The sequence below is a fragment of the Rattus norvegicus genome, chromosome 2 (assembly GCF_021556685.1).
Source record: "Rattus norvegicus strain SHRSP/BbbUtx chromosome 2, alternate assembly SHRSP_T2T, whole genome shotgun sequence".
Classification (NCBI taxonomy): domain Eukaryota; kingdom Metazoa; phylum Chordata; class Mammalia; order Rodentia; family Muridae; genus Rattus; species Rattus norvegicus.
In genome coordinates this window covers 149,807,136-149,830,078 of record NC_141535.1, presented here as the reverse complement: position 1 = coordinate 149,830,078, position 22,943 = coordinate 149,807,136, and the positions used below count along the sequence as shown (strand labels likewise).

The 22,943-nt window shown below is 36.9% G+C and overlaps 1 protein-coding gene across 5 annotated transcripts in view; it reads right to left on the bottom strand.

The window, feature by feature from the left end:
• Positions 1-22,943, bottom strand: part of Gmps (guanosine monophosphate synthase) — a 47,721-nt gene that overhangs the window by 3,937 nt on the left and 20,841 nt on the right. For all 5 annotated transcript variants that reach the window (XM_087619470.1, XM_087619469.1, XM_087619468.1 and 2 more), the window contains 10 exon segments: positions 21,194-21,291; positions 19,456-19,559; positions 16,856-17,049; positions 16,388-16,553; positions 13,788-13,939; positions 13,124-13,297; positions 9,981-10,086; positions 8,194-8,309; positions 6,059-6,184; positions 851-966 (listed from right to left, as the gene is read on the bottom strand). In XM_087619470.1, coding sequence (XP_087475596.1) covers positions 851-966; positions 6,059-6,184; positions 8,194-8,309; positions 9,981-10,086; positions 13,124-13,297; positions 13,788-13,939; positions 16,388-16,553; positions 16,856-17,049; positions 19,456-19,559; positions 21,194-21,291 — 1,352 coding nt within the window.

Genomic DNA, 22,943 nt, shown 5'->3' with positions numbered 1-22,943 from the left:
TCACCTTAGTTATGGCTTCTATTGCTGTAATAAAACACCTTGACTTATGGCAACTAGTTATTTCTTTCTTTTTTTTTTTTTTTTAACAGAGCTGGGGAACTAGTTATTTCTTATACTTCCAGGCAACAGTCCATCATCAAACAGACAAAACCTGAAATCAGTAAGTGATGCAGAGGCCATTAAGGAAGGCAACTTACTAGCTTGCTCAGCCAGCTTTCTTAGAGAACCAGGACTTCCAGCCTAGGGGTGGCACTGCCTTCAATGGCCTGGGCAGTCCTACATGAAACACTATTTAAGAAATGCACTATAGGCTTGCCTATAGGCCAATCCTACGAAGTCATGTTCTCAGTTGAAAGTTCCTCTTCCCAAATGACTCTAGCTGATGTCAAGTTGATATGAAACTAGCCTGCACAGAGGTCTCTGGCTTTTTTGGATGCATATATGTCTTATCACATGTGTCTTATCACTTGTCAAAATCCCTTCTCTCCCCTTGTCATGAGGATCCCAGGGATCTAACTCAGGTCTTACGGCTTAGTAGCAAGAACTTTTTCCTGATGAGTCACCTAGCTAGCCCCCCCAAATTTTTTTCAATAAGTTTTCATGACTAAGCAAAATAATTATATTGTGATGAAGGATCAAGATATAGGATAATATTAAATATTCCCCTAACCACAGCCTAAGCACAAGAAAAAGGCAAGTTAACCAAAGCACATTACAAAGAGATGTGAGTATACCACTCTCATCTCCTATCTTACTTACGTGAATAATGAGGCCTTCTAATCTTTCATTAAGATTATTCCCCACCACACTTCATCCACACCCTCATCTCCTCTCCACCTAGGAAATATACCTGTTAATGTTATGACACATTCGAGGTATAAGTCTGGCAAGGAAAATAAGAGATTCCCAGTCAGGTTCATCTTTACTGGAGATTCCACACACATAACTATAAGAACGACAGTCACCCTGTAAAAATAAATATAATCAACTTTTAACAGTTAAGTAAAAAAATGAATCAGAAAATGTTTTTTAAAGTGATATTATTAGTAGTAATTTGTTTTCTGCTTTTAAAAATATATCTGAAAAGTATATTCTACATATTTGTCTAGTAATACAAGTTAGGTCCTAAACCAAAATCCTTCATTAAATCCCACCTGGATCAATTCAGAAATAAAGAAACCATCATGGACATTTCAACAATTTATATGAAACATGCAGGAGTCCACTTGAAGTCATTCCAAATGGCTGTCCAACTATCGCAAACCAGCATATTGAGTTTGACAGGCAAGATCTAATACCCATATTTAACAATTGAGTAAAAAAGTATTTTGTTTAAAAATAAAATACTAACTTATAGATAAATGAATGGAAACAATGTGAATATTCATCAATAGAACTATAAATTACTATATATACACAATGAAGTGCTATTCAGTCAATTGAAAAATGAAATCCTCTCCTTTGTAAAAATAAGGGTAGAACTCAAGATTTTGATATTATGTGAAGTAACCTGTATACCAAAAGACAAGAAGCACATGATCACACTCATAGATAGAACTTAAAAAGTTTATCCTACATAAGTTGCAAGTACAATAGCGGTTACCAGGGGCTGGAGAAAGTTAGGGATGAAGGAGGTGAAGAAGGATGAGGGAAGGGTTGATCAAAGATACAGTTACAGAGTTATCGTTGAGCAGTTTAAACACATGGCAATAGTCAATGTTTTAAGAGCAGACTTAAGCATAACACAATTTACGCACGCATCAAAGCATCGCAGTAGCTGGAAATGGTAGCAGGAAGGCAGTACTCCTCCCCAGCATAGATCTGCACTTAAGAGATAACCTCTAACAGGACAAAGGCATACAACAGGAGTCTAAGAGGGGTGAGAGGCCCAGTCTAGATAAGGTCTATCCAAGGTCTATCTGGTACTACAAGAAGAAGTATCTGAGGGGCAGCAGCTCTGGCTGACACTGCCTATTTGCCTACCACACCTACAAGAGAACAAGACACTTAGGACACATGCTTAACCAGTGCTCCACCTGCCATGTGTCTAAGCTACAGGACTCAGAAAAAAAGGACTGGTCCAATACATCATCTTTCTACAATGGTGGGAAAAGGGGTGGGGTAGAGGCACCCAGAGCCCATCAGATGCCCTGGAGCTAGTTATGAAGTGGTGTGAACAGCCTGACTGAGGATCTGCTCAGGTCCTCTGAAGAACAAATTTCTTAGTCACTGAGCTACACGCTGCCCCCACCCCCACCACCCCAACTTTTCTTTTCCTTTTTCTGTTGAGTAAGGGTGCGTCACTTTTTCTTTTAACAACATTTTAGTAGATTTTTTAGGGGGAGTCTTCAAGATATGATTATTTATTTATTCTTATTAAAGATTTGTTTTTGACTGGACTAAGACTTAGCAGTCTTAAGTAGATGCTCTCCATGACGACAGCCTATGTGTCTTGTAATCCTTTCTGATGTTTTTCTTCAGCTTCCTTCACTCTCTTGGCCAATAGTTTAACATATCCTACAGTGTCCTCCTTGTTCTTCAGAGCAGTAAGTCAGCATTGTGTTACAGGACAGATGGAGTAACAAGAGGCTGGATCTTGGTGGCTTTGGTCACGGGCTTCTTACCTTCTTTGAGGGCTTTCTAACAACATATTGATAGACATCATCTTCTTTTAGAGACTGAAAGCTTTCTGATTCCGCTAGTTCTTTAGTTTCTAACCGATGAGGCCCAATAGTGTCTGTCACTCCTGGTATCCTTCTCTCCCTTTTTTTTTTTTTTTTTTTTTTTTTTTTACAATAACCAAATTGAGAACACTCAGATTGCTATCTACTGCATCCACAAACAGACTTGCACTTCTGCTCTTCAGTTCTCCTTGGTCTATAATAAAAATACCCCTTACTCCACAGCAGGCACACTCTGCCATAGGTCAAAATGCCTTGTTTCATGGAAAAACTTTACTTCATTTCCACCATTGGGTCAGACCACAGAACGCTTCATCCTGACACAGCCAACCACCTAGAAACACTACAAAAAAAAAAAAAAAAAAGCCATTCTATTTTGCCTGTTGTTCACAGTAGTTATTTGATTTTGTTACATTGGGATTTGGGCTTGTTTTTCCTTTGCTTTGCGGTTGTTTTTTGGTTTGTTTTCGTTTTTTATTCCCCTTTCTAGTTATATAAAACTGATCATGTATTTTTTCCTCACTATCAGAAAACCTACTTTTGGTTTTTCTTTGCTAGTTTTTTAAAACAATCTCTTGTTCTTTTCCCCTTTGCAACATTCTTCTCTATTTCTTATTCTTTTCTTTTACATAAGCTTATTTCTTATGACCTTCCCTCTTCCTTGCCTCTTCCTTTTATCTCATTCACTATTTATTTTCCCTTTACTGTAAATGACTTTTTTGATTCTATGGCATACTCTACAATAGTTTTTGCCGTTTTTCTCTGTTTTATCATTATTGTTGATAGATTAACAGGTTTATTCAATTTTAAGTGTCTTTCTGTATCCTGTACCATTTGATGTTCATATGCTCACTTTCTTCTGTAAATGGTACTAAGACTAGAACTCTGACGAATAGGCTGCTTGGTCGGGTGTGCTGTCACTTGCCTATAATCCAAGCATTTGCGCCATTACATATAGACTGAGGCCAGCCTGGACTACATGAGTCCCTGCATGCACACACATGCACACACATGCGCACACTCACACACACACACACACACACACACACACACACACACACACACACACACACACACACAGAGGGGGACAGTGTCTTTTTTAAAAGATTCAGACTCCTCTCTTGCTAAACACAAACGTACTGAATGAGGTGGAATGTCAGAGGTCGTCTTCAAAAATCAACTAATATAAATGACCAATGACCTGAAATACAAATAAGTTGACAGAATTCCTTCTAGGACCTGCAGGGCATAAAAGTATTCACATAGAGGAAAAAGCAAAAAATGGACAAAAATGCCAACAATAAGAAATATTTACTAAGGAAACAACCTGAAAAACAAATTAGAAATGATAAGGATAGTCTCAACTTAATCAAATAAAAGACACAAGACAAGTAACCAACAGAGTACAACAAGCAGATTAGAGTAGGTGGAGAAGCCCTAGGAGCACAACATTCAAACATCAAGAAAGAAGTAAAAAGGAAAAGAACATGACATTGTTCAGGAACTGGGAAGAGAAGAAATATACTTCAACTTAATCAAGTTTACAAATAGTACGATGGTTTGAATGCAAAGGACCCCACAGAATCACAGAATTGAATGTTCTGCTCCTAACTGAAGGAGCTGTTTTTGAGAGGATTCATTGGTTTTATTAGTGTCACGAGGAGATGCTTGTTTCCATTTAAAACTAACAAATGCTAGAGATGACTCAGTGGTTAAGAGCACTGGCTGCTGCTGCAGAGGACCACGTGTAGTTAACACCACCTGGAACTTCAGTCCCAGGGAATCTAGGTCCCTCTCATAGCCTTCAAGAATACTGCATTCACAAGATGCAGATGTGCATGCAGGCAAAACATCCAATACACACTAAATAAAAAATTTTTTAAATCAGTCATCAAACAAATACCTCAAATGATTATCTATCTTAAAACATCTTTGAAAAAAAAAGCACAATGGGGAACTATTTCAACTCCATATCTCACAGGAGCTACAAATAGACAAGTTTCTTTAGTAAACTCTCCTAATAGTTTAATTTTTAACTGAGTGGTGTGGTGGCACACACCTTCAATCCCAGCACTTGGAAGGCAGAGACTAGCAGATCTCTGAGTTCAAGACCAGCCTAGTCTACAGAGAGACCACTGGGGTCTTAAAAAGCCAAAACAAAATTTGATTTTTTACTAGTGTTGTTTTAACTGTGTTGAGACTGAACCCCACATGTCAGATAAGAACTGGGAAATGTTTAAAGAAAACCAATCTGCACTTTAACTTTTATATTTATAAATATCTGCCTATAAATATCAGAGCAAAGCTGAAGTAGAACTTAATGTGGTGGTCATTTATCAATAGCATTCCAAAACCCAACTATCATTATCATCACAGAGTTTTATACCTAGAAAAGCAGAATAATCATAGTTTTGAAAGCAGTGTATCACAGCTAAAAGAGATGACACATTAAAGAGGAGATAATACTGGGCCTATATAATCTTCAATGAAAACCTTAGAACGCTGAGGGATAGCCAACATTTTGACACTACAACACAATAGTAGTTGGTTATCTACAAAGTTCCCACTCAAGTTACATGCAATTAAATTATAACAACAAAACCACAGGTAGGTGAGATGCTCAGGAGATACAGTAGCTACCTATGTAAGCCTAACCACCTCAGTTCAATCCCTAGAATCCATGTCAGATAAACATATATATGCAAGTACTGTGCCACATGTATAATCTAAGCACTCTTAGAGGAGATAGAGGAGATAGGAGACAGAGAGAGGAGAATCAGCTACCCTGAGGTAAGAAATGTGGCAGAAACAAGAGAACCTGCCTCAACACACAGGAGAGAATCAATGACCAAAAGTTGCCCTCTGATCTACAAAACAGACAGACAGACACACACACACAGTTGTATATGAGTATATATATACTGCGGTATATGAGTAGTACACACACACACAAATGTCAATGTTTTAATAAGCTTATGATTTTGTCACATATGCTTGCAGACCAGAAGCTAAACATGTACACATTCATCTGATGCCTTCTGGCAGCTAAAGAACAGGCTTCTCAAGCCACAGTACATATTCTAAGTGTACAGATAAATAAGACCTGACCTTTGATCAGCAAACTGTGAAGTAAATGGTTCTCTGAAAGTTTTGCTTTGACTATAGGTAAAACAAAACAAAATACTAAAGCTATAAAATCTATGTCTAAGTGTTCAGTTCTTATAAGTTCATTCACTCCACAACCATCTATATAATAATTTTACCTTTCTAAATTTAGAATATGTCACATTTAATTCTCCAAAGTAATTTCAAATTCAAACTTTGTAAAAACAAGCAGCAGAAAGTCATATCCCTGTAAGTGAGATCATATAACTTACCTGCACACCCACAGTCTTAATTGGCAGCAAGAAAGCATTCAATGAATGCTGACTTGTAATTTCCATGAGTTTCTCCTGGTCCTCTTCTGTTGTGCAAGCTTTGACTCTTTGTAACAGTGTATGAGGCTGAGAAAACCAGACAGACATTTTTGTTCATGTTGTAAAAAGTCATCATCTTATGTACCTGTACAGACTAGTTTTTAACAGTAGATCATGTAGAATATGCTATGCGCTATACTACAGCAGAAATTCATCTGTGGAGTAAGAAATATAAATTAAATTTATATACACTGAGATGTTGACTTTCCTGCCACCTTTTGTGCATTTTGTGTCATCACCTTCCCCCTTTTATCTTGCAACTTTTGCTCTGTAAACTGGTGATCCTCCCAACTCATTCATCTAAACCTTTTTGTCCTTTTGGCAAAACAATCATTTTTAATGCTTTACATTTTGTTAGTTCTCAAATAGTAATATTGTTGTCATTAACTATTTTGTGCAGTCTATGTTTAGGTCAGTCTTACTCATTTATAACTTTATTTGCTTACCAATCCCTTGTAGAGCTAAGTCTGTCTCACAGCTTTTCCTAAAGCCAGTGCTTTATTCAAGACTACCAAAGGCAGGAATTCTAGAAATGGGCAAGTATCAAAGGCCCCCTTACAGCCAGACGTAGCGCACACCCAGAGTCCTAGCACTAAGGAAAAGGAGGTAGAGGGCCATGACTGTCTCAAAAACCAATTACTATTTATATTTAGCCTCTCTTGTAGTGTTTGCTACAAGAAAGGCTAAATACTAGGAGATGAGGAAGAACTGAATGTAGGTAATGGACATGAATAATCAAAAGATGTAAAATTAATTGTTTTCCTACTTGTCTTAGACTTCAGTTTTAGTATTAGATAGCGGAATTAAAATATATTCAATAGTGAAAGTGTAAAATCCAACGTGAAACTTTATAACCTTAGAATGGTTATTCTAATTATACAGTTCACCGAGAGGAGGAGGCTTACAAGTTTTTTCTAATAAAGTTTATTTTTTAAAAAAAAATAATAAAAAGAACAAAAAATTACCCTCCCAGTTTACTTCAAACCATTATGAAAAAATACTGCCTTAAATTCCTCAAGCCAAGGGTTGTTGGTAGTAAATGCACTTATTTAGAAATGCCTTTATTTGAATACTTGCTTTAGTTTTTAAAACAACTGGGCATGCACCAGTCATCTCCCGGAGCACCTTGAGTTGTTCTGATTTTTAATTCCTCTCTCATCCTGACTGCAGTTTCCTTCCCTCCACTCTTCACACTCTTCTCTATCCTTGAATCCTTTCTTCATATGTTAATTTCAGTTGCTAACAGTTCTAGAATTCAACTATCTCAGTTTTTAAGTATCATAAAACAATACTGTTAATAGCTTCTCCTACTTTACTTCCTCATATTTTATTAGCAAACTACAGTATGCAGGGTCACTGAGGATGCTCTGCTAGTTATTTATAACTTAGTGGGTCATATGGCTGTGTTCTGTTCTTTGTAAGCTCTTACTGTTTTGAAACTCTGGGAATTCTTTGGGAAACAGGGTGAAGATTATAGAGAACCTGTGTAGAACTTGCCTGACTACTTAGAAACAGTACCAATCCAGGTGGACCTCAAATGAAACTAACTTGCTATTTTCAATCACATAGATTATGAGTTAACACCTCACATCTGAGGGACTGGGAAACTGCTATACATTCTCAATTTATACCTAAAGTATTACTAAGAAAAACTGTGATCTAATTACAGACACTTCATGGCCCCAAGGTCTCCTATTTGGACAGTTTCTGCTCAAATGGAACTAGTGGAATGCTGTCTTCAGGGGAGCACACAGCCTTCTTAAATCGACACTTCTACTTCACTCATGACTTACTTTCTTTCAGTACCTATGAAAGAGCATCTGATGTAGCTTTTCTGGACAGGGGATAGGTAGTCTTATTTGCTTATCCAGACAGATCTACCAAGTAGTCTCTGTGTTATGATTTCTACATAGTCACTCCAAGTAAACATTGTTCTGAATTTTCAAACACAAAATAAATAAGTTCATTTTAAAACAAGAATATAACAGCAATCTATTTTGTCCAATGTACTGACTAGATGTCAAATAATTTATTACCTTCTTAACACTTGCAGAAAAATCAGCTACTATTTTCAAAATATTGTTGGTTTCAGGAAAGTCTTTACAAATATAAGGTTCTTCAGCACATATTACTCTGATTGCCAGGCCAGGACCTAAAGAACAACAATTTTGAATATAAAATCTATAATTTCAATTTTTTTTTTTTTTTGGTTCTTTTTTTTTCGGAGCTGGGGACCGAACCCAGGGCCTTGCGCTTCCTAGGTAAGCGCTCTACCACTGAGCTAAATCCCCAGCCCTATAATTTCAATTTTAATAGAAAACTGATACGATCTCTAAAACATAAAACCCTTATAAAATTAGGATCTAACTATTATCACATGGTGTTTTGTTTTCTTCTTTTTATTTAAAAGTGTTAGGGTTCAAATACAGGGCATCGTGCATGCTAGCAAATAGTCTACCACTGAATCCTAGCACTCTAACTTTCAAGGCCAAAAATGTAGCTTTTTGGTAGAGCCAATCTTAAGTATGTACAAAGACATGAGGTTCAATCTAAAACTAAAACAAATGAACACAAGATATTTAATTTCAAGTATATATGTATTAATTTCCCATCCAAATTGACTAATCTATATATTCTCATAAAAATATTTTAATTCATACTATATATGGTAATTTACTGAAAATCTCTTAATTGAAGGAATTCTCTACCATACATGAATATAAAAACATATAACGAACATACATCTCACAGCCTGTTTAAAATTGAAATATAAAAGTAAAAATATTGTTTAATACAAACTTGTGAACCAGCACTTTTATTTACCAAATACGTAATAGTCATAAAGTAACTAAGTAAGTAAGCAAGCAAGTAAATAAATAAACAGCAGGGTACAGAGACTCCTCAGTAGTTGAGAGTACTAGGTTTCAGTTGCCAGCACCATGTATCTCAGGGGCTCTGATGCCCTCTCTTTTGACTTCATTAGGCATCTGGCATGCCCATGGTGAACACACACATGCAGACAGAAACACATGCAAACAAAACAAATCTCACACAAGACTAAAAAAGAATAAAAGGCATGCACAAGACCTGTTGCTTTACTATAGTATGGGAAAAAAAAAAAAAACCCTTGAGGTGTCTACATGCAAAATGAAACTCATATTCCATTAGTTGTTCTCAGTCTCATTACTAGTTTTAAAATAAGCACCCAGGGTTTGGGGGTTTTGTTATTTGGTTTGTTTTTGGTTTGTTTGTTTGTTTTCTGAGACAGGCTTTTTTTGCAGAGCTCTGGCTGTCCTGGAATGTAGACCAGGCAGGCCTCGAATGCATGAACCCAGAGCATCCAAGGCAACCTGGAGGTGGGAGTGAGAGGGATATCACTATTTTTTAAGAGAACCATTTTTTAAAAGACGCGATCTTTAAAAACAGAAGAGGAAAAAACAAAGATTTATTTTTTTTCCCATGGAATACACGAATACTCATGGTATAAATGGTAAAGTACATAGTACTCATGGTATAAAAATCCTAGATCTATAACTAAGAACTATGTAGAAATGTAATTAAAATATCTCTATGATTCACATCCCCATCTGGAAACAATGCTATATGCTAGACTCCCAGGAATTATATAGTACCTAAATACAAACAAAAAAGAGAATAATTCACATATGGTGTAAATACAGGAGACACTTCTAAGAATGTGTTCCCTGTCATTCTCTACCTTCTTTGATGTTACACAGTCCCTAAGAAGACAAACCATTCAGAATGGTCTGAACTGAATCCATATGACAGTCCACCAACAAACAAAACCCAAGTGTGTTTTTACCTGGAAAAGGATGCCTGGAAACCAATTCTTCTGGCAGGTCAAGCTCTCTGCCTAAAATCCTAACTTCATCTTTATGAAAATCTTTCAGAGGTTCTATTACTTTCCCCTATAAGAAAAAAAAAGGGGGGGGGACCAATTAAAAGATTAGACTATTATTTAAGATATTTTCACCTATGAGGCTTAGAAGGAAATTAGATTATTATTGAGTAGCACTCATAATCTTTGTTGAAGACAGTATAATCCTTACAAGTTTTATAAGAAAAACAAATTCCAATGCTGGAGAGATGGCTCACTTTTAAGAACTCTCTCTTCTAGAGGATGCAGCATCAATACTCAGCACACACACAAGTCTAAGGGTCTTACACACACAGTCAGTTCTAAGGGATCTAATACCCTCTTTCTAACCTCCACTGGCACCAGGCACACACAAAATGCACAGACATCCATGAAGACAAAACAATCAAACACATAAATTAAAATCTTTAAAAATAAAACGATAAGACCCATCATATCTCATCTACTTTTCACAGGATACAAGAAAGGCAATTGAAATAATGTTCATATTAATGAGTCCAAATGAGCTGGGTAAGGTGGTACACACCTTTAACCCTAGCAGTGGGATGCAAAGGCAGCCAGATTTCTGTAAGCTCTAGGTCTAGCCTGGTCTATACAGAATGCCTGTATTTAAAACAACAACAACAACAAAACAAATAAAATTTTTCTAAATAGTATCAAAAAATAAAAGGATAAGTCACAAAACAGTAAGAAGTAAATAACATGTATTTATTTCATGTGCACAGGCAGTTTGTCTATATATGTAACAGTTGTCTGCCTTTCAGAACCCTGGAACTGAAGTTACAGAGGATGGTGAGCTGCCTTGTAGGTGCTAGGAATTGAACTCCAGTCCTCAGAAAGCAGCCAAGTTCTCTTAACTGCAGAATCTTTTTGCCAGTCCCAAGAAAAAAATAATTCTAACTGCTATCAAATTAAAACTGAGTATATGAGCAAAGAAAGAGTATGAACAGTCATTTTTCCAAGATAAACAAATGACCAATAAGCATCTGAAAAAATTCTAGACATTACGACAGGGAAATGAAAATCAAAACCACACTGAGCTTACAATGGCAGTGCTTGCACACCTACAAGCGCAGTACTGGAAAGGTAAAAGGACAGCAACCTCAAGAAACAGGGAGATCCATCCTTTGTCCTATTTCAATGGACAAAGATTAAGAGAGATACCCCTTATCAAGGGAACAATGACAGCTATTAGGATGGCTTTTAAACACAAATACAAAACAGTGAATGATAACTGGAATATACAAAAACCAGAACTTCAGTTGTACTTTTGGTTAAAAAGTAAAATGCTGCAACTGCTCCACAAGATAGCACATACTTTCCACAAAAGAAAACTAAAAACAGAATAGAAAAAAGAAAAGAAAAAAAAAACAAAAACAGAACAGCAATCTCACTTCTAAGTATGTATACTCAAGAACTGAAAGATTCTTGAAGCATTAAATATACACCTACATTCATAGCAAGGCTCACGATATTCAAAGCACAGATGTATCACAAACGTCCAGTGATGAATAATTAGATAAACAAAATGTAGTACCCACAATGCAATGTTCTGTTACTTAGCACTTGAAAAGAAGGAAATCACATCACATAATACAACTTTAAGGACATTATGCTAAGTATGAAATAAGCTAGTAACAACAAGACACTATTGAAGACAAAAATAAAAGGAAGACATGCTTGTATGATACCACCTGTATCAAGTATACAAGGGAGTCAAATAGAATTTAAAGTAGAAGGTGGTTATCAGGCAGTACAGCAGAGACAAAACGGAGTGCGTTTAATGGTTAAGTTTCAAATCTGCAAGCAGAGAAAGTTAGAGATTCTACTATTCTATTCCATATGGAAGAACTTATTTTATGTTTTATACTATGAATTTAAAAAGACAAGTCCGGATAAGATATAGAAAATGGAAAATATGGGAATGTATAAATTAAACATTTTGGACAACAGTCTTTCAAAAAATCAAAATGCTAAAGAGTCATGACATTTGGGAACTATTTTTTGTTGAAATAGGTTCACCTATAATCCAATCCTGGATTTTTAACTTGCTATGCAGCAGAAAGACCATGAAACTCTGGATTCTCCCACTTAGACTTCCTAAGAGATGGGATTTATAGGAATGCAGGATCACAGTGTGCTTGCTATTCTAGCAATTCTATACCTAGGTATCCACTAGAGGAAAAGGCAAGTTGACAAGAATTTGTAACCAATATTTATAATGTTATTTCTAACATCCAAAACAGGAAATGTCCAACTGAAAAATGTGAAGATATATATACAATGGAATACTATTTGGCTATAAAAAGGAATAAGTTCTAATATGCATATACCATAGATGAGCCTTGAAAATACATAAGGGGGGTTGGGGATTTAGCTCAGTGGTAGAGCGCTTGCCTAGGAAGCGCAAGGCCCTGGGTTTGATCCCCAGCTCTGAAAAAAAGAACCAAAAAAAAAAAAAAAAAAAGAAAGAAAGAAAATACATAAGACTTTAAGATATGTGCTGGGCACCGTAGACCATGTCTGTAATCATAGCACTTGAAGGAGGTAGAGGCTAGAGGATCACCAAGGTCAGCCTCAGCTATGTAACAAGTTAAAGGTATGAGTGACTTGAGGTCACTTTTTTAAAAGCAAAGTAAAAAAGCCAACCACAACAGCCCAGGTACTGGTGATAAAGTTATGCAAGGTGTCCAAAACAAGCAAAACTACAGAAGCAGAAATTAGGTCTATCTACATAGCAAGTACCAGGACAGCCAGTCAGGAATACAGATATCATGTCTCCAAAAGTAAATTTAATTAGTAAGTAAGTAAATAAATAAATAGCGGCTAGTGGTTGTCTAGGGTTGACAGGAAATGAGGAGACCACAGTCAGAATGAAGAATGACTACCTGCTAAATTAGAGCACAAGATACACTGTGTTCCTTTTGAGGGTAATATAGATATTCTATGATTAGTTTCTGGCAATGGTTAGTCAACCTTTAAAGAACTGAGAAGAAACAAGAAAGGATGGAGGAAAAGGAAAATACTCCATGTACACACTTTATGGAAAAGTTCTCACAAGCCTTTACCTCTTCCCTTAACTTCCTGATAAGCTCTGTGTCGTTGTGGTGGGTTTTGATGAGTTCAGCTTTGCCGCTTGCAACAAGGGATGCACTTTCGATTAGATCAGGCCGTAAAGTGCCTTGGGCAAGAAAAACCTCCTCTGGCTTCAGACTCATTTCTCCAATGACTTCATTGGCAATCTGTTACCACAAAAGCAGAGCAGTTTTCTGGGAAATCAATCTTTCAACAATCTTTCAACAGTTTGAATTAAATTTGACTTTTTTTGAAGTACCAACCAAGAAAGTAGATCCATCAAATTACCAAAAATAAATTTCTGAAAACATTGTACATTGAACATGATTTTAAAATGTATGTGAGCAGTCCTTTCAACATTTCCTAAAATCTGGTCATGGGCTAACCCAAGAGAAGTGCAACGTCAGCTGAAAGGTCCATTCCTAAATGCTTAGAACAGTAGCTTAGCAGTATGCATACTTTTTAAACTAAAATAGTTTCTATCTGTCCACAGGACAGACACATACACACACATACACACATACACACACACACACACACAGAGTGTACATATTCAAAAATAAAACAGAATTATCAAAGTTTGTTATTTGATATAATATAAAAACAAACTAAAACAGACATAAAACAATATACATTGCACACATTTTAAAAAGGTACCTTAACAAAAGTATCACCAATAATTTTTCTTTTCTCCTCAGGACTTGTTGTCATATTTAATGTTTTGCTAATTCTTTTCCGTGGGGTCCTGTCTTCATCTGATATTGGCAGAGTAGTTGTTCCATTATAGAAGGAATGAGCAGCATTTATCACTGGGAGAGATGACAGAAATATTTTAAGCTACTGTATTTCTTTAAATTATAAGTCAAAGCACAGAATGAAAGCCAAGACATATCCACCATTTGATGTCCTTTACAATCCCCATGTGTTCAAAAAGCCAGCAACAAACCAGCAGTAATAAGTCAGGTCTAGGAATCAGAGATCTCTGAATTCTTTCAGAACCTCTGTGGCATTTAGATATGAGGCCATGACCCTGCCAACAGTGCTGGTTGCTGTCTCTCTGTTCAGTGTTGAACTAGAACAATGCTGTAGATACATTTACAATTACATGGGTATTCTTTTATTTATTATTATATAAGATCAAGTAACCCTGGTAGTTCTGCAGCGAAGTGTTTGCTTAGAGGGTCATGGGTGTGATTCCCAGCACTACCAAATATGAGAAGCATGTAAAGAAAGATAAAACACTATGATCTCTATTTGGTAATAGAGTGTAACTACTAGTAAGTTTCAGCATGAGATGATGACGTAGCTGGCTGTTTCAATCAGGGTCCATCAGATGCCTGTAGTTCCTCCTCATAACCTGCTCAGTTACCCACAAGCTCCTTCCATCAACATTTGTACAGTTAAACTGAGCAAGGAAGCGAAGGAATGGATCGCCATTTAATATCACTTAGTTCTATTCATATTGTACAGTCCTACCTGTAACCTCAACTATGCCTGGTGCAGTGTTGCAAGTCCAAAGCCTCTTAGTAAACCATTAGCTTTCTCACGGCGAGGACAGATGGAGTGCACTCTGCATTAAGGATCTGCTTCTCATGCTTTCAAATACTCCGTGCTTTAGTCACACCCAGTGACCTATTTCTCCCAAAATCAAATGTTCCCACTTCCTGAGCCTCCCCTATAAGTCTGCAGTCGAGTAAGCTTGTTTCCTATTAGCGTCCTTCCCACTTTAGGCCCAAAACTTTGAACTCCTCCATTCTATCGGTCCTATTAAAGTTTCTCTACTTTAAAGGCTACCTTAGAAAAAAATGTAACTACACAAAAATGGTTATTGCAAACACTAGTAAACTAAAACTAAAGGTATCGCTAGGCCAACTTTTTCTTAGTCTGACTTCAAAATGTTCACATTAAACCTCACATAACAGAGACTATTTTATACACACACACACACACACACACACACACACACACACACACACTTGTGTATATGTGTGTGTATATATATTTGAAAATTTACTTCTGTAAAATATTCACTTAATCAAGTGGGTACCTAAGCCCTTCTACAAATACAGGTTGTTTTACGAACAAGCTCAAACAGAGAAAGTAGATTAAATTTTGTAATTTGTAAAGTCCAAAAATATTCAGGTAAGTGAACACATTGCTAGGTCCCTGCTGGGACTCTGTTAGAAGAGTACTGAGGACCCTTTAAAGTTAAAATTCCTTAGCGTATCAGAGAGAGTCCTCCGTCCTCGGACACCTGCATTTTCCTCTCCACTGTTCTTTGAAGTGATTGCTCATTCCTTCTGCCTTTATCACTGTATCCGTTCATGCCTTTGCTGATATGTAGGAGGCATCACCTTATACTCAGCCTTTTAGCATCAGTTAAACTGATAATGTAACTGTGTCCAACTGTACTTTTAATCTAATGTATCATTTCATCACTGTAGCCATTAGTTATCTGTTTTTCAGAGGATAAATATAAAGTTTCTTAGTGCCTATCACTGCTTTTAGAGTGATGGTAACTGGGGATCTTCAGCACTCACCCACACATGACAGATGTGTCTTCCTCCATCATGCCCCACTAAGTTTTAAAGTGTCATCTCACTAAACGTGGAGCTAACTAGTTGAGCCAGATGGGCTGGCCAGCAGGCCCCAGGGATTCATCAGTCTCCATCTTCCCAGTTTGGGGGATTATAGGCATACAGACACATACGGATTTTTAAATGGGTTCTAAAGATAAGTTCAGATCCTCATGCTCCTGTGCGAAGTACCTTATCAACTGAACTGCCTACATGGCTTGCCTTAATTCTGGCAATGCTGTCTAAACTAATCCAAGTTCCTTGTATCAAACAATTCTCCTGCCATGGTTTGTTCTCCTAAGAAGCTTAGGATTACAGGTGCATACAACAAACATGTTTTGCTAATTCTAGACTTTCAATCTACTTTCTCTGTATGAGTTTGATTGAAAACAGCCTATATTTGTAGAAGGGCTTAGATACTCACTTGCATAAAGAATGCCGTGAAATAAGAGGGGAGATTTTGAGAAGACAAAATGGTAAATGCAAAATGGTAACTTACAAGTATCAGTATAACAATCAATGAACTTTTCTTGAAACAGAGAAAATGATACATATGAACTAGGTGTGTTTAGCCTTTAGTTTATAGAGGAAACTACATGTTTAAGATTGGACTGACCTAAATCACATGGCTTGGAGAAATGAACCCTAGTGAAAATGAACTTCTCCATGATTAATTAATACCTTTGACCTGAATTCCAAGCTTTTTGAGGGCCTCTTCAACAGACTGGCTTTCTCGTTTTCTCATAAAGCCATTATCAATGTGTACAGCAATGACTTGATCTTGGTTCAAAGCACGATTTAGCAAAGCAGTACAAACAGTTGAATCTACACCACCACTGAGTAAAACCTGCAAATAAAACGGAGAGAGAAAAAAACAAGCAGAATAAACAAACAAGAAATAAAGAGGTACTGTTACCTTTTATAATTACTTAAGAGTATTGTATATATCAGGATACGTACAGTAACTGACAAGACACTGAGGGGATGCAACACACAAACTACACACACACACACACACACACACACACACACACACACACACACACACACACACATACACTGTCAGTTGTCAGGGCTAATCAATACTACTCTGGATTCCAATATTTCTGACCTAAATCTTTATAGACCAGAAATAGATCAAACGCTTACCAACACTTTTGACGTTCCTACTTTCTCTTTAATCTCTCGAATGCACTCAAGTTCTCGGTTCTGCACAGTAAAGTTCCCACTGCATCCAGCTATATCATATAGGAAATTCTTCAGTATTACTTTTCCATTTTCTGTAAGGCCAACTTCAGGGTGGAACTGTACACCATATAGCTTCTTAGATTCATTGGCTATACCTTCGAGGAGAAAACAATCACAGAGCAACTTTATGTTGAAGATACAACTAATATTCACAATCCATTCTCCATTCCTCAAAACCTTTCTCTATAAATATTAAATGTATATGTCTATTCAACTTTTAATTAGAGAGAAAAAACACATAATAAAGCTATAATCTTTATAAAGCATATAGCAAAAAAAAAAAAAAATGAGGTTTAGGACAGACCAGAGACTATTTCACTAGATTCTTATCTCTCTGTCGTTACTTTGATTTTCTTATCTATTTAACATAGAAAACAACTCAATTTTGGTTCTCAGTCCAACATGACTTCTACTCATACTCAGCAACTTCCAATGCCCAACATTAAAAAACCTTCATACAACAAACTTTTTCAGTATTTCCTAATTTTCTTTTCCAGTTCCAGTAACTACAAATACAGGTTGAATAGCCCTACTCTGAAATGTCTGGATTCAGAAGTGTTTTAAGTTGTCATACTGTAACAGTTTCCAGAATTGAAACATTGCATCCTAGGAAGCTCCTTAAGCAGAAAGGTAAACAAACAATCCAAAAAGCTTCAAGAAGTTCCTGAAATTGACCAGATTCACTAGAATGCCTTTAGGATGGGAGAAGCTGAACTACAAAGAAGACCAAGACCAGACCAGCTACCTAGAAGAAGCAGAAACCTGCTGGGCTGCCTGGAAGAGGTTTAGACTCATTTGGGCACCTAGAATAACCTCCAACCTGTTAAGATGCCAAGAAGCAGTGCAGTATGTTCCAGGTTCACAGCTTTGTGAACTGTCACCATGTTGTGGTAGGCTTTGGTAATGCAGCTGTCTGAGTCATTTCTGTTCCTGTAAGTAACCTCTCACTCATATTCCTGTAGTAACCCCAAGGAAACTCATTGTTCCATCTAACTGGACTTAGTGATATCCATACTTTGGACTGTTGTGGGTTCCCTATCAACTGTATGTTGTGTCTCCCTAGGAAAAGTTTTGTCACACAATAGACAACTTTTAAATGAGATCCAAGAACAAACATGAAAGTCACATAGATAAGTAGCCTAAAATTACACAATATTTTAAGTGTACTTGCATTTTGACTACAACTTGTCATCTGGGGATACTTATAGAATTTACCACTATGACATTAGTTAGTAATCAGATAGTTTTGGATTGTGGACAACTGCAGGTATTCAGATTGGGGATATTTACTGTATGACTGCACACACTTGATCAAAGAATTTAACTGATTATCTACTAAGCAACAAGTGCTGAGCTAGGGGCTTTACAAGGGCATCATTAGCCTAATTTTATAGTTCATGGATCAAGAAATTTATCTCAACTCTTATAAGTCACACCTGGCAGGCTCAAGATGGAGGCATTTATATTCTATAAGTCTTCCAGGATACCACTCTCAGTTTACTTATTTCACTGTTTGCTTCTTACTCTTCATTGCTGGTTCCTCTTCACCTGGCCTATCTCTATATATAGAATCTGCCAAAACTCAGGTCTTAAATATCTTCTTCATAAACTCTTAAGTGATCTCACATTCTCATGAACCTAATATTCCACACTTTGGTCCATCTGTATAGCTCCAGCCTAGGTTTCTCCTCTGAAATCAAGATATATAACTGCTTACCTAGACACCTTTATTTTGATGTTATTTAATAAAGTCTCCTGAATTTCATATGAAATCCCAAACCCCTGAAGCTTTTTCTACTAGGTAAATAGAAATTCCACCCATCTGTTACTCAGGCCAAAAATAAAATAAAATCCAGCATTTAAAACCTGCTTGCCTTACCTTTGCTACTCCACACTCAATTTATTAGCAAATCTTTGTCTCTCCACTTTGTATCACATTACAAAGATATGACTAGTTCACTTCTACCATCCTGCTCCAAACTTTGCTTTACTTTTTCTCCCCTGATCACCAGAAAATACATCAGACAGCTCAAAGGGCCTGCAGCTCCACCTTCAGAACCCACACCACTCTCACCTTCTTGGGCACATATACAGATACACATACATTTATACGAATAAATTAATTATAATTTAATTTAAGTACTTTAAAGCATTATTTTTGCTTTATTTATGGTTTAAGTACTTTAAACCACAATTTTCTTGGTTAATAATGGTTCCTACCACATTTACAACAGCTATTAAAAATAAAAAAAGAAAAAAGAAAAAAGAACCCACAGGACAGCTCAACAGATTAAGGCACTTGGTATCAAACCTCAACTTAGTAGGATCCAAACAGTGAAGGAAAGAATCCTTTAGCAGCCCTCTGACCCACGGGCAAAATACATGTTTTGTTAAAAACAAATAAAGTAAAATAAACATTTTAAATGAAAATTTAAGAAACTCATACAGAATCATGATCACTGAAGAGTTTAAATGAAACCTGCAACATTTTGAACTTTTACCTGCAACAATGTTCCCAGAACGAGCTACAACCTTGAATCCATCAGCTACTTTGTCTACACTGTCTCCATGTGTAAGTAAAACAATTTCTTCCTTCTGCAGGCCCCTAAACATAGAAAAAGTAAAATTTACACACAAATATCTCAAGGAGAACTATAGTTGACAGGTCAATGAACTGTCTAGTTTTATAACAACTTGATACAAGCTAGAATCATCAGAGAGGGAACCTCAACTGAGAAAATGGCTCCCTAACATTTGGCTATAGGAAAATCTGTAGGACACTTTCTTAATTAGTGATTGACTATGGAAGGCCCTGCCTACTATGGGTGGTGTCATCCCTGAGATGGTGGTCCTGGGTTGTATAAGGAAACAGGCTGAGTAAGCCAAGAAGAGCCAGCCAGGAAGCAGCACCCCTTCATGGCCTCTACATTAGATCCTGCCTCTAGGTCCCAGCTCTGCTTAAGTTCAATATGATGAGTTAACTTTCATGATGAATGCGGATGTAGAAATAAATACGCTAAATAAATAAGTAAACTAAATAAATCCTTTCCTTTCTAAGTTTCTTTGATTGTAGTGTTTTATCGCAGAAATAGTAACCCTAACTACAACAGTCATTTTGTTTAGAAATAGAAGTTTGCTATATGTAGATTAAGAAAATTCAGGAGATAAAAGCTATGTAGCAATGCAACATTGTTAGAATGTACATAGAATTTATGTATGAACATACATAATTATTATAAATAATGCCAATAAAAGATATTAAATCTGAAAAAGGGACAAATAATAAAAATTGAGATCTCGGGGGTTGTATAGAAATCTCAGTGGTTTAAAATACTTGCTTAAAACAGCATGGGGATAAAAGTTCAAATCCTGAGTATCCACATAAAAAGCCAGTTGCAGCCACATGTGCACCTGTAACCCCAATCCAGAGGGCTAACAAAACAGGAAGTCATAGGTATTTCCTGGCTGCCAGTCTAGCTCCAGGTTCAGTCAGAGAACTTGGCTCAAGAGGATGAGGCAGAGAGCAGTAGAATAGAGTGTCTAACATCCTACTGTGGCTTCTATGTGTATGCACACATATGCATAGAACGCACATAAGCATACACACACAGCATATACACGTCATACAGCGCACACGCACACACACCATATAGCATGCAAGTGCATGCACATGCACACATACACATATCATGTACCACATACAGCACACACAGACAATAATTTTTAAACTTCAAAACTAAACTAATGAATATATGAAGCTAGTACACTAATTACACTTTAAAAAGTTACAGGTGTAATTTCAACATTTAATTTCTGAGATTTTTCTCTTTAAAACAGATATTTCAATGACTTAATAATTCACTGTCATATCAGTAATGATGCTGCTGATACTGTTATTCTACAACTATATGTACAGTATGTAAGATTCAGGTTATTATATGATCAGGCTGGCGGGAGTGATGGCTCCGTGGTTTAGAGCACTTATTTCTCTTCTAGAATATCCACATTCTAGTCCCAGTACCCACATCAGAAGACTCACAACCACTTATAACTCCAGTTCCAGGAGACCTAACACCTTCAGTTCTGATCTCAAAAGGTATGCACACATGGAACACACACACACACACACACACACACACACACACACACACACACACACACACACACAGAGAGAGAGAGACAGTGGCATACAAATATGGATGAACCCAAAATTAAATAAATGTAATTTAAAAATAATACCTGAACAATGAACATGTATTGTCCATACTAATGTTGAAAACGCCATCCTCTCTAACACTTTTTTTATGCACAGTGCCTCCAAAAACCTTATTCATCATCTGTTCAAAGAAAAAAAGTAATACATTAATATGAATCAAAAGAAAAGTTTGTATGTTGATAATTATTTATATCCTTCGCCTTTAAAAAGTTGTTTGTACCATAAACATATCTGAGTAAGCAAGTGTTTAATGTGTGTAGATAACTATATTACTGTATATAAAATTATTAGAGGCATGAATTTATAAGAAAATTTGACTAGGAATTTGACCTGAGGTTAATCTCTACTAAACACTGAGATACGTGTCCATTTCGGGCACTTTAATTAACATTAAAAAGAAACAGTTCAGCCAGGTGTAGTGGAGCATCCCCCTTCATCCCCGCCCTCCGGAAGCACAGGCAGTGAAGCTCTGTGGGCTCAGGCCATGTCTGCTCTACACAGAGTTCCAGCACAGCCAGAGCTACACAGTGAGATTCTATCTCAGAAAGAGTAAAGAGAAAACTTTCTTTAATACTTAAGTCAGAATTAAACTTAAAACCAGCTACAAAGGCACTTTGAGATTTAAAAGCCATTGCAGGTAAAAAACTGTAGCAACAACACAGGAGTTAGGGCATGAAGAAAAAAAAATAGGAACCATTTTGACAATTATACAAGTTTGAATGGCTGAATTAGAGAATGGCAAGAAAGATGGGAGGCAAAATATTAGATGAGGGCAGTGCAATCAAATGTCCTGTGTTTAATATAAAGGGCATGGAGGCATGTTGGAGCATGTCTTTAATACCAGCACTCGGGAGGCAGAGACAGACACAGGAGGATCTCCACAAGTTCAAGGCAAGTTAAGTCTACAAAGCAAATTCCAGGACAGCAGGACCTCTTATACAGAGAATCCATGTCTTTGGGGAGAGGGAATGATGATTATGATGATGATGAGGAGGAGGAGGAAGAGAAGGAAGAAGAAGAGGAGGAGGAGTGGGATGTAAAGGGGATGAACTAGCTCGGCGGTGATGGTACACTCCTTCAATCCCAGCACCCAGGAGGCAGAAGCAGGGTGAATCTCTGAATTCAAGGCCAGCCTGGTCTACAGAATGAGTTCCATGAGAGCCAGGACTACACTGAGAAACCCTGTATCAAAAAAAAAAAAAAAAAATCAAGAAGTGGCCAATATGGTATATTACTCAATCTGTTTTACCCATTATGTGAGTAAAAGGACTGCAAACCCAGGTTTTTGCTCTTAACCCCTGAATCATCTCTCCAACCTCTTGGCTATTCTTTTTTTTTTTTTTTCCATTTTTTTTCTCTCCTGCATCAAGAGCAACATTCATCAAATGACACAGACTCATGAGAGAGAAAAAAAGAGGGGGGGGGGAAGAAGAGAGAAAGAGAGAGAGGGAGGGAGGGGGAAAGGTTGTGTTTTTCAGATTCTATAGCTGTCAGGAATATGTTAAATTGAAATTGCACAAACACTTTTTATTCCATTCTTCATAAAATATTTGGTAACGACCCGAATCGCACAGATGGAACATTGCACTAGATGAAAGAAAGACCTAGGAAGAGCATGCAGCCTTGTAGTTAAATACAACAGGCGTGAGGGAAGGCAAACAGTGACAGGACAGAGATGTGGGAGTAATTCTGATTCAGATATAAGGAGGTTCAAACAGCTTTTGTCGAAGTGTGTGACATTTGTGGAGAATCTAAAATGAACTTCAAATTTTA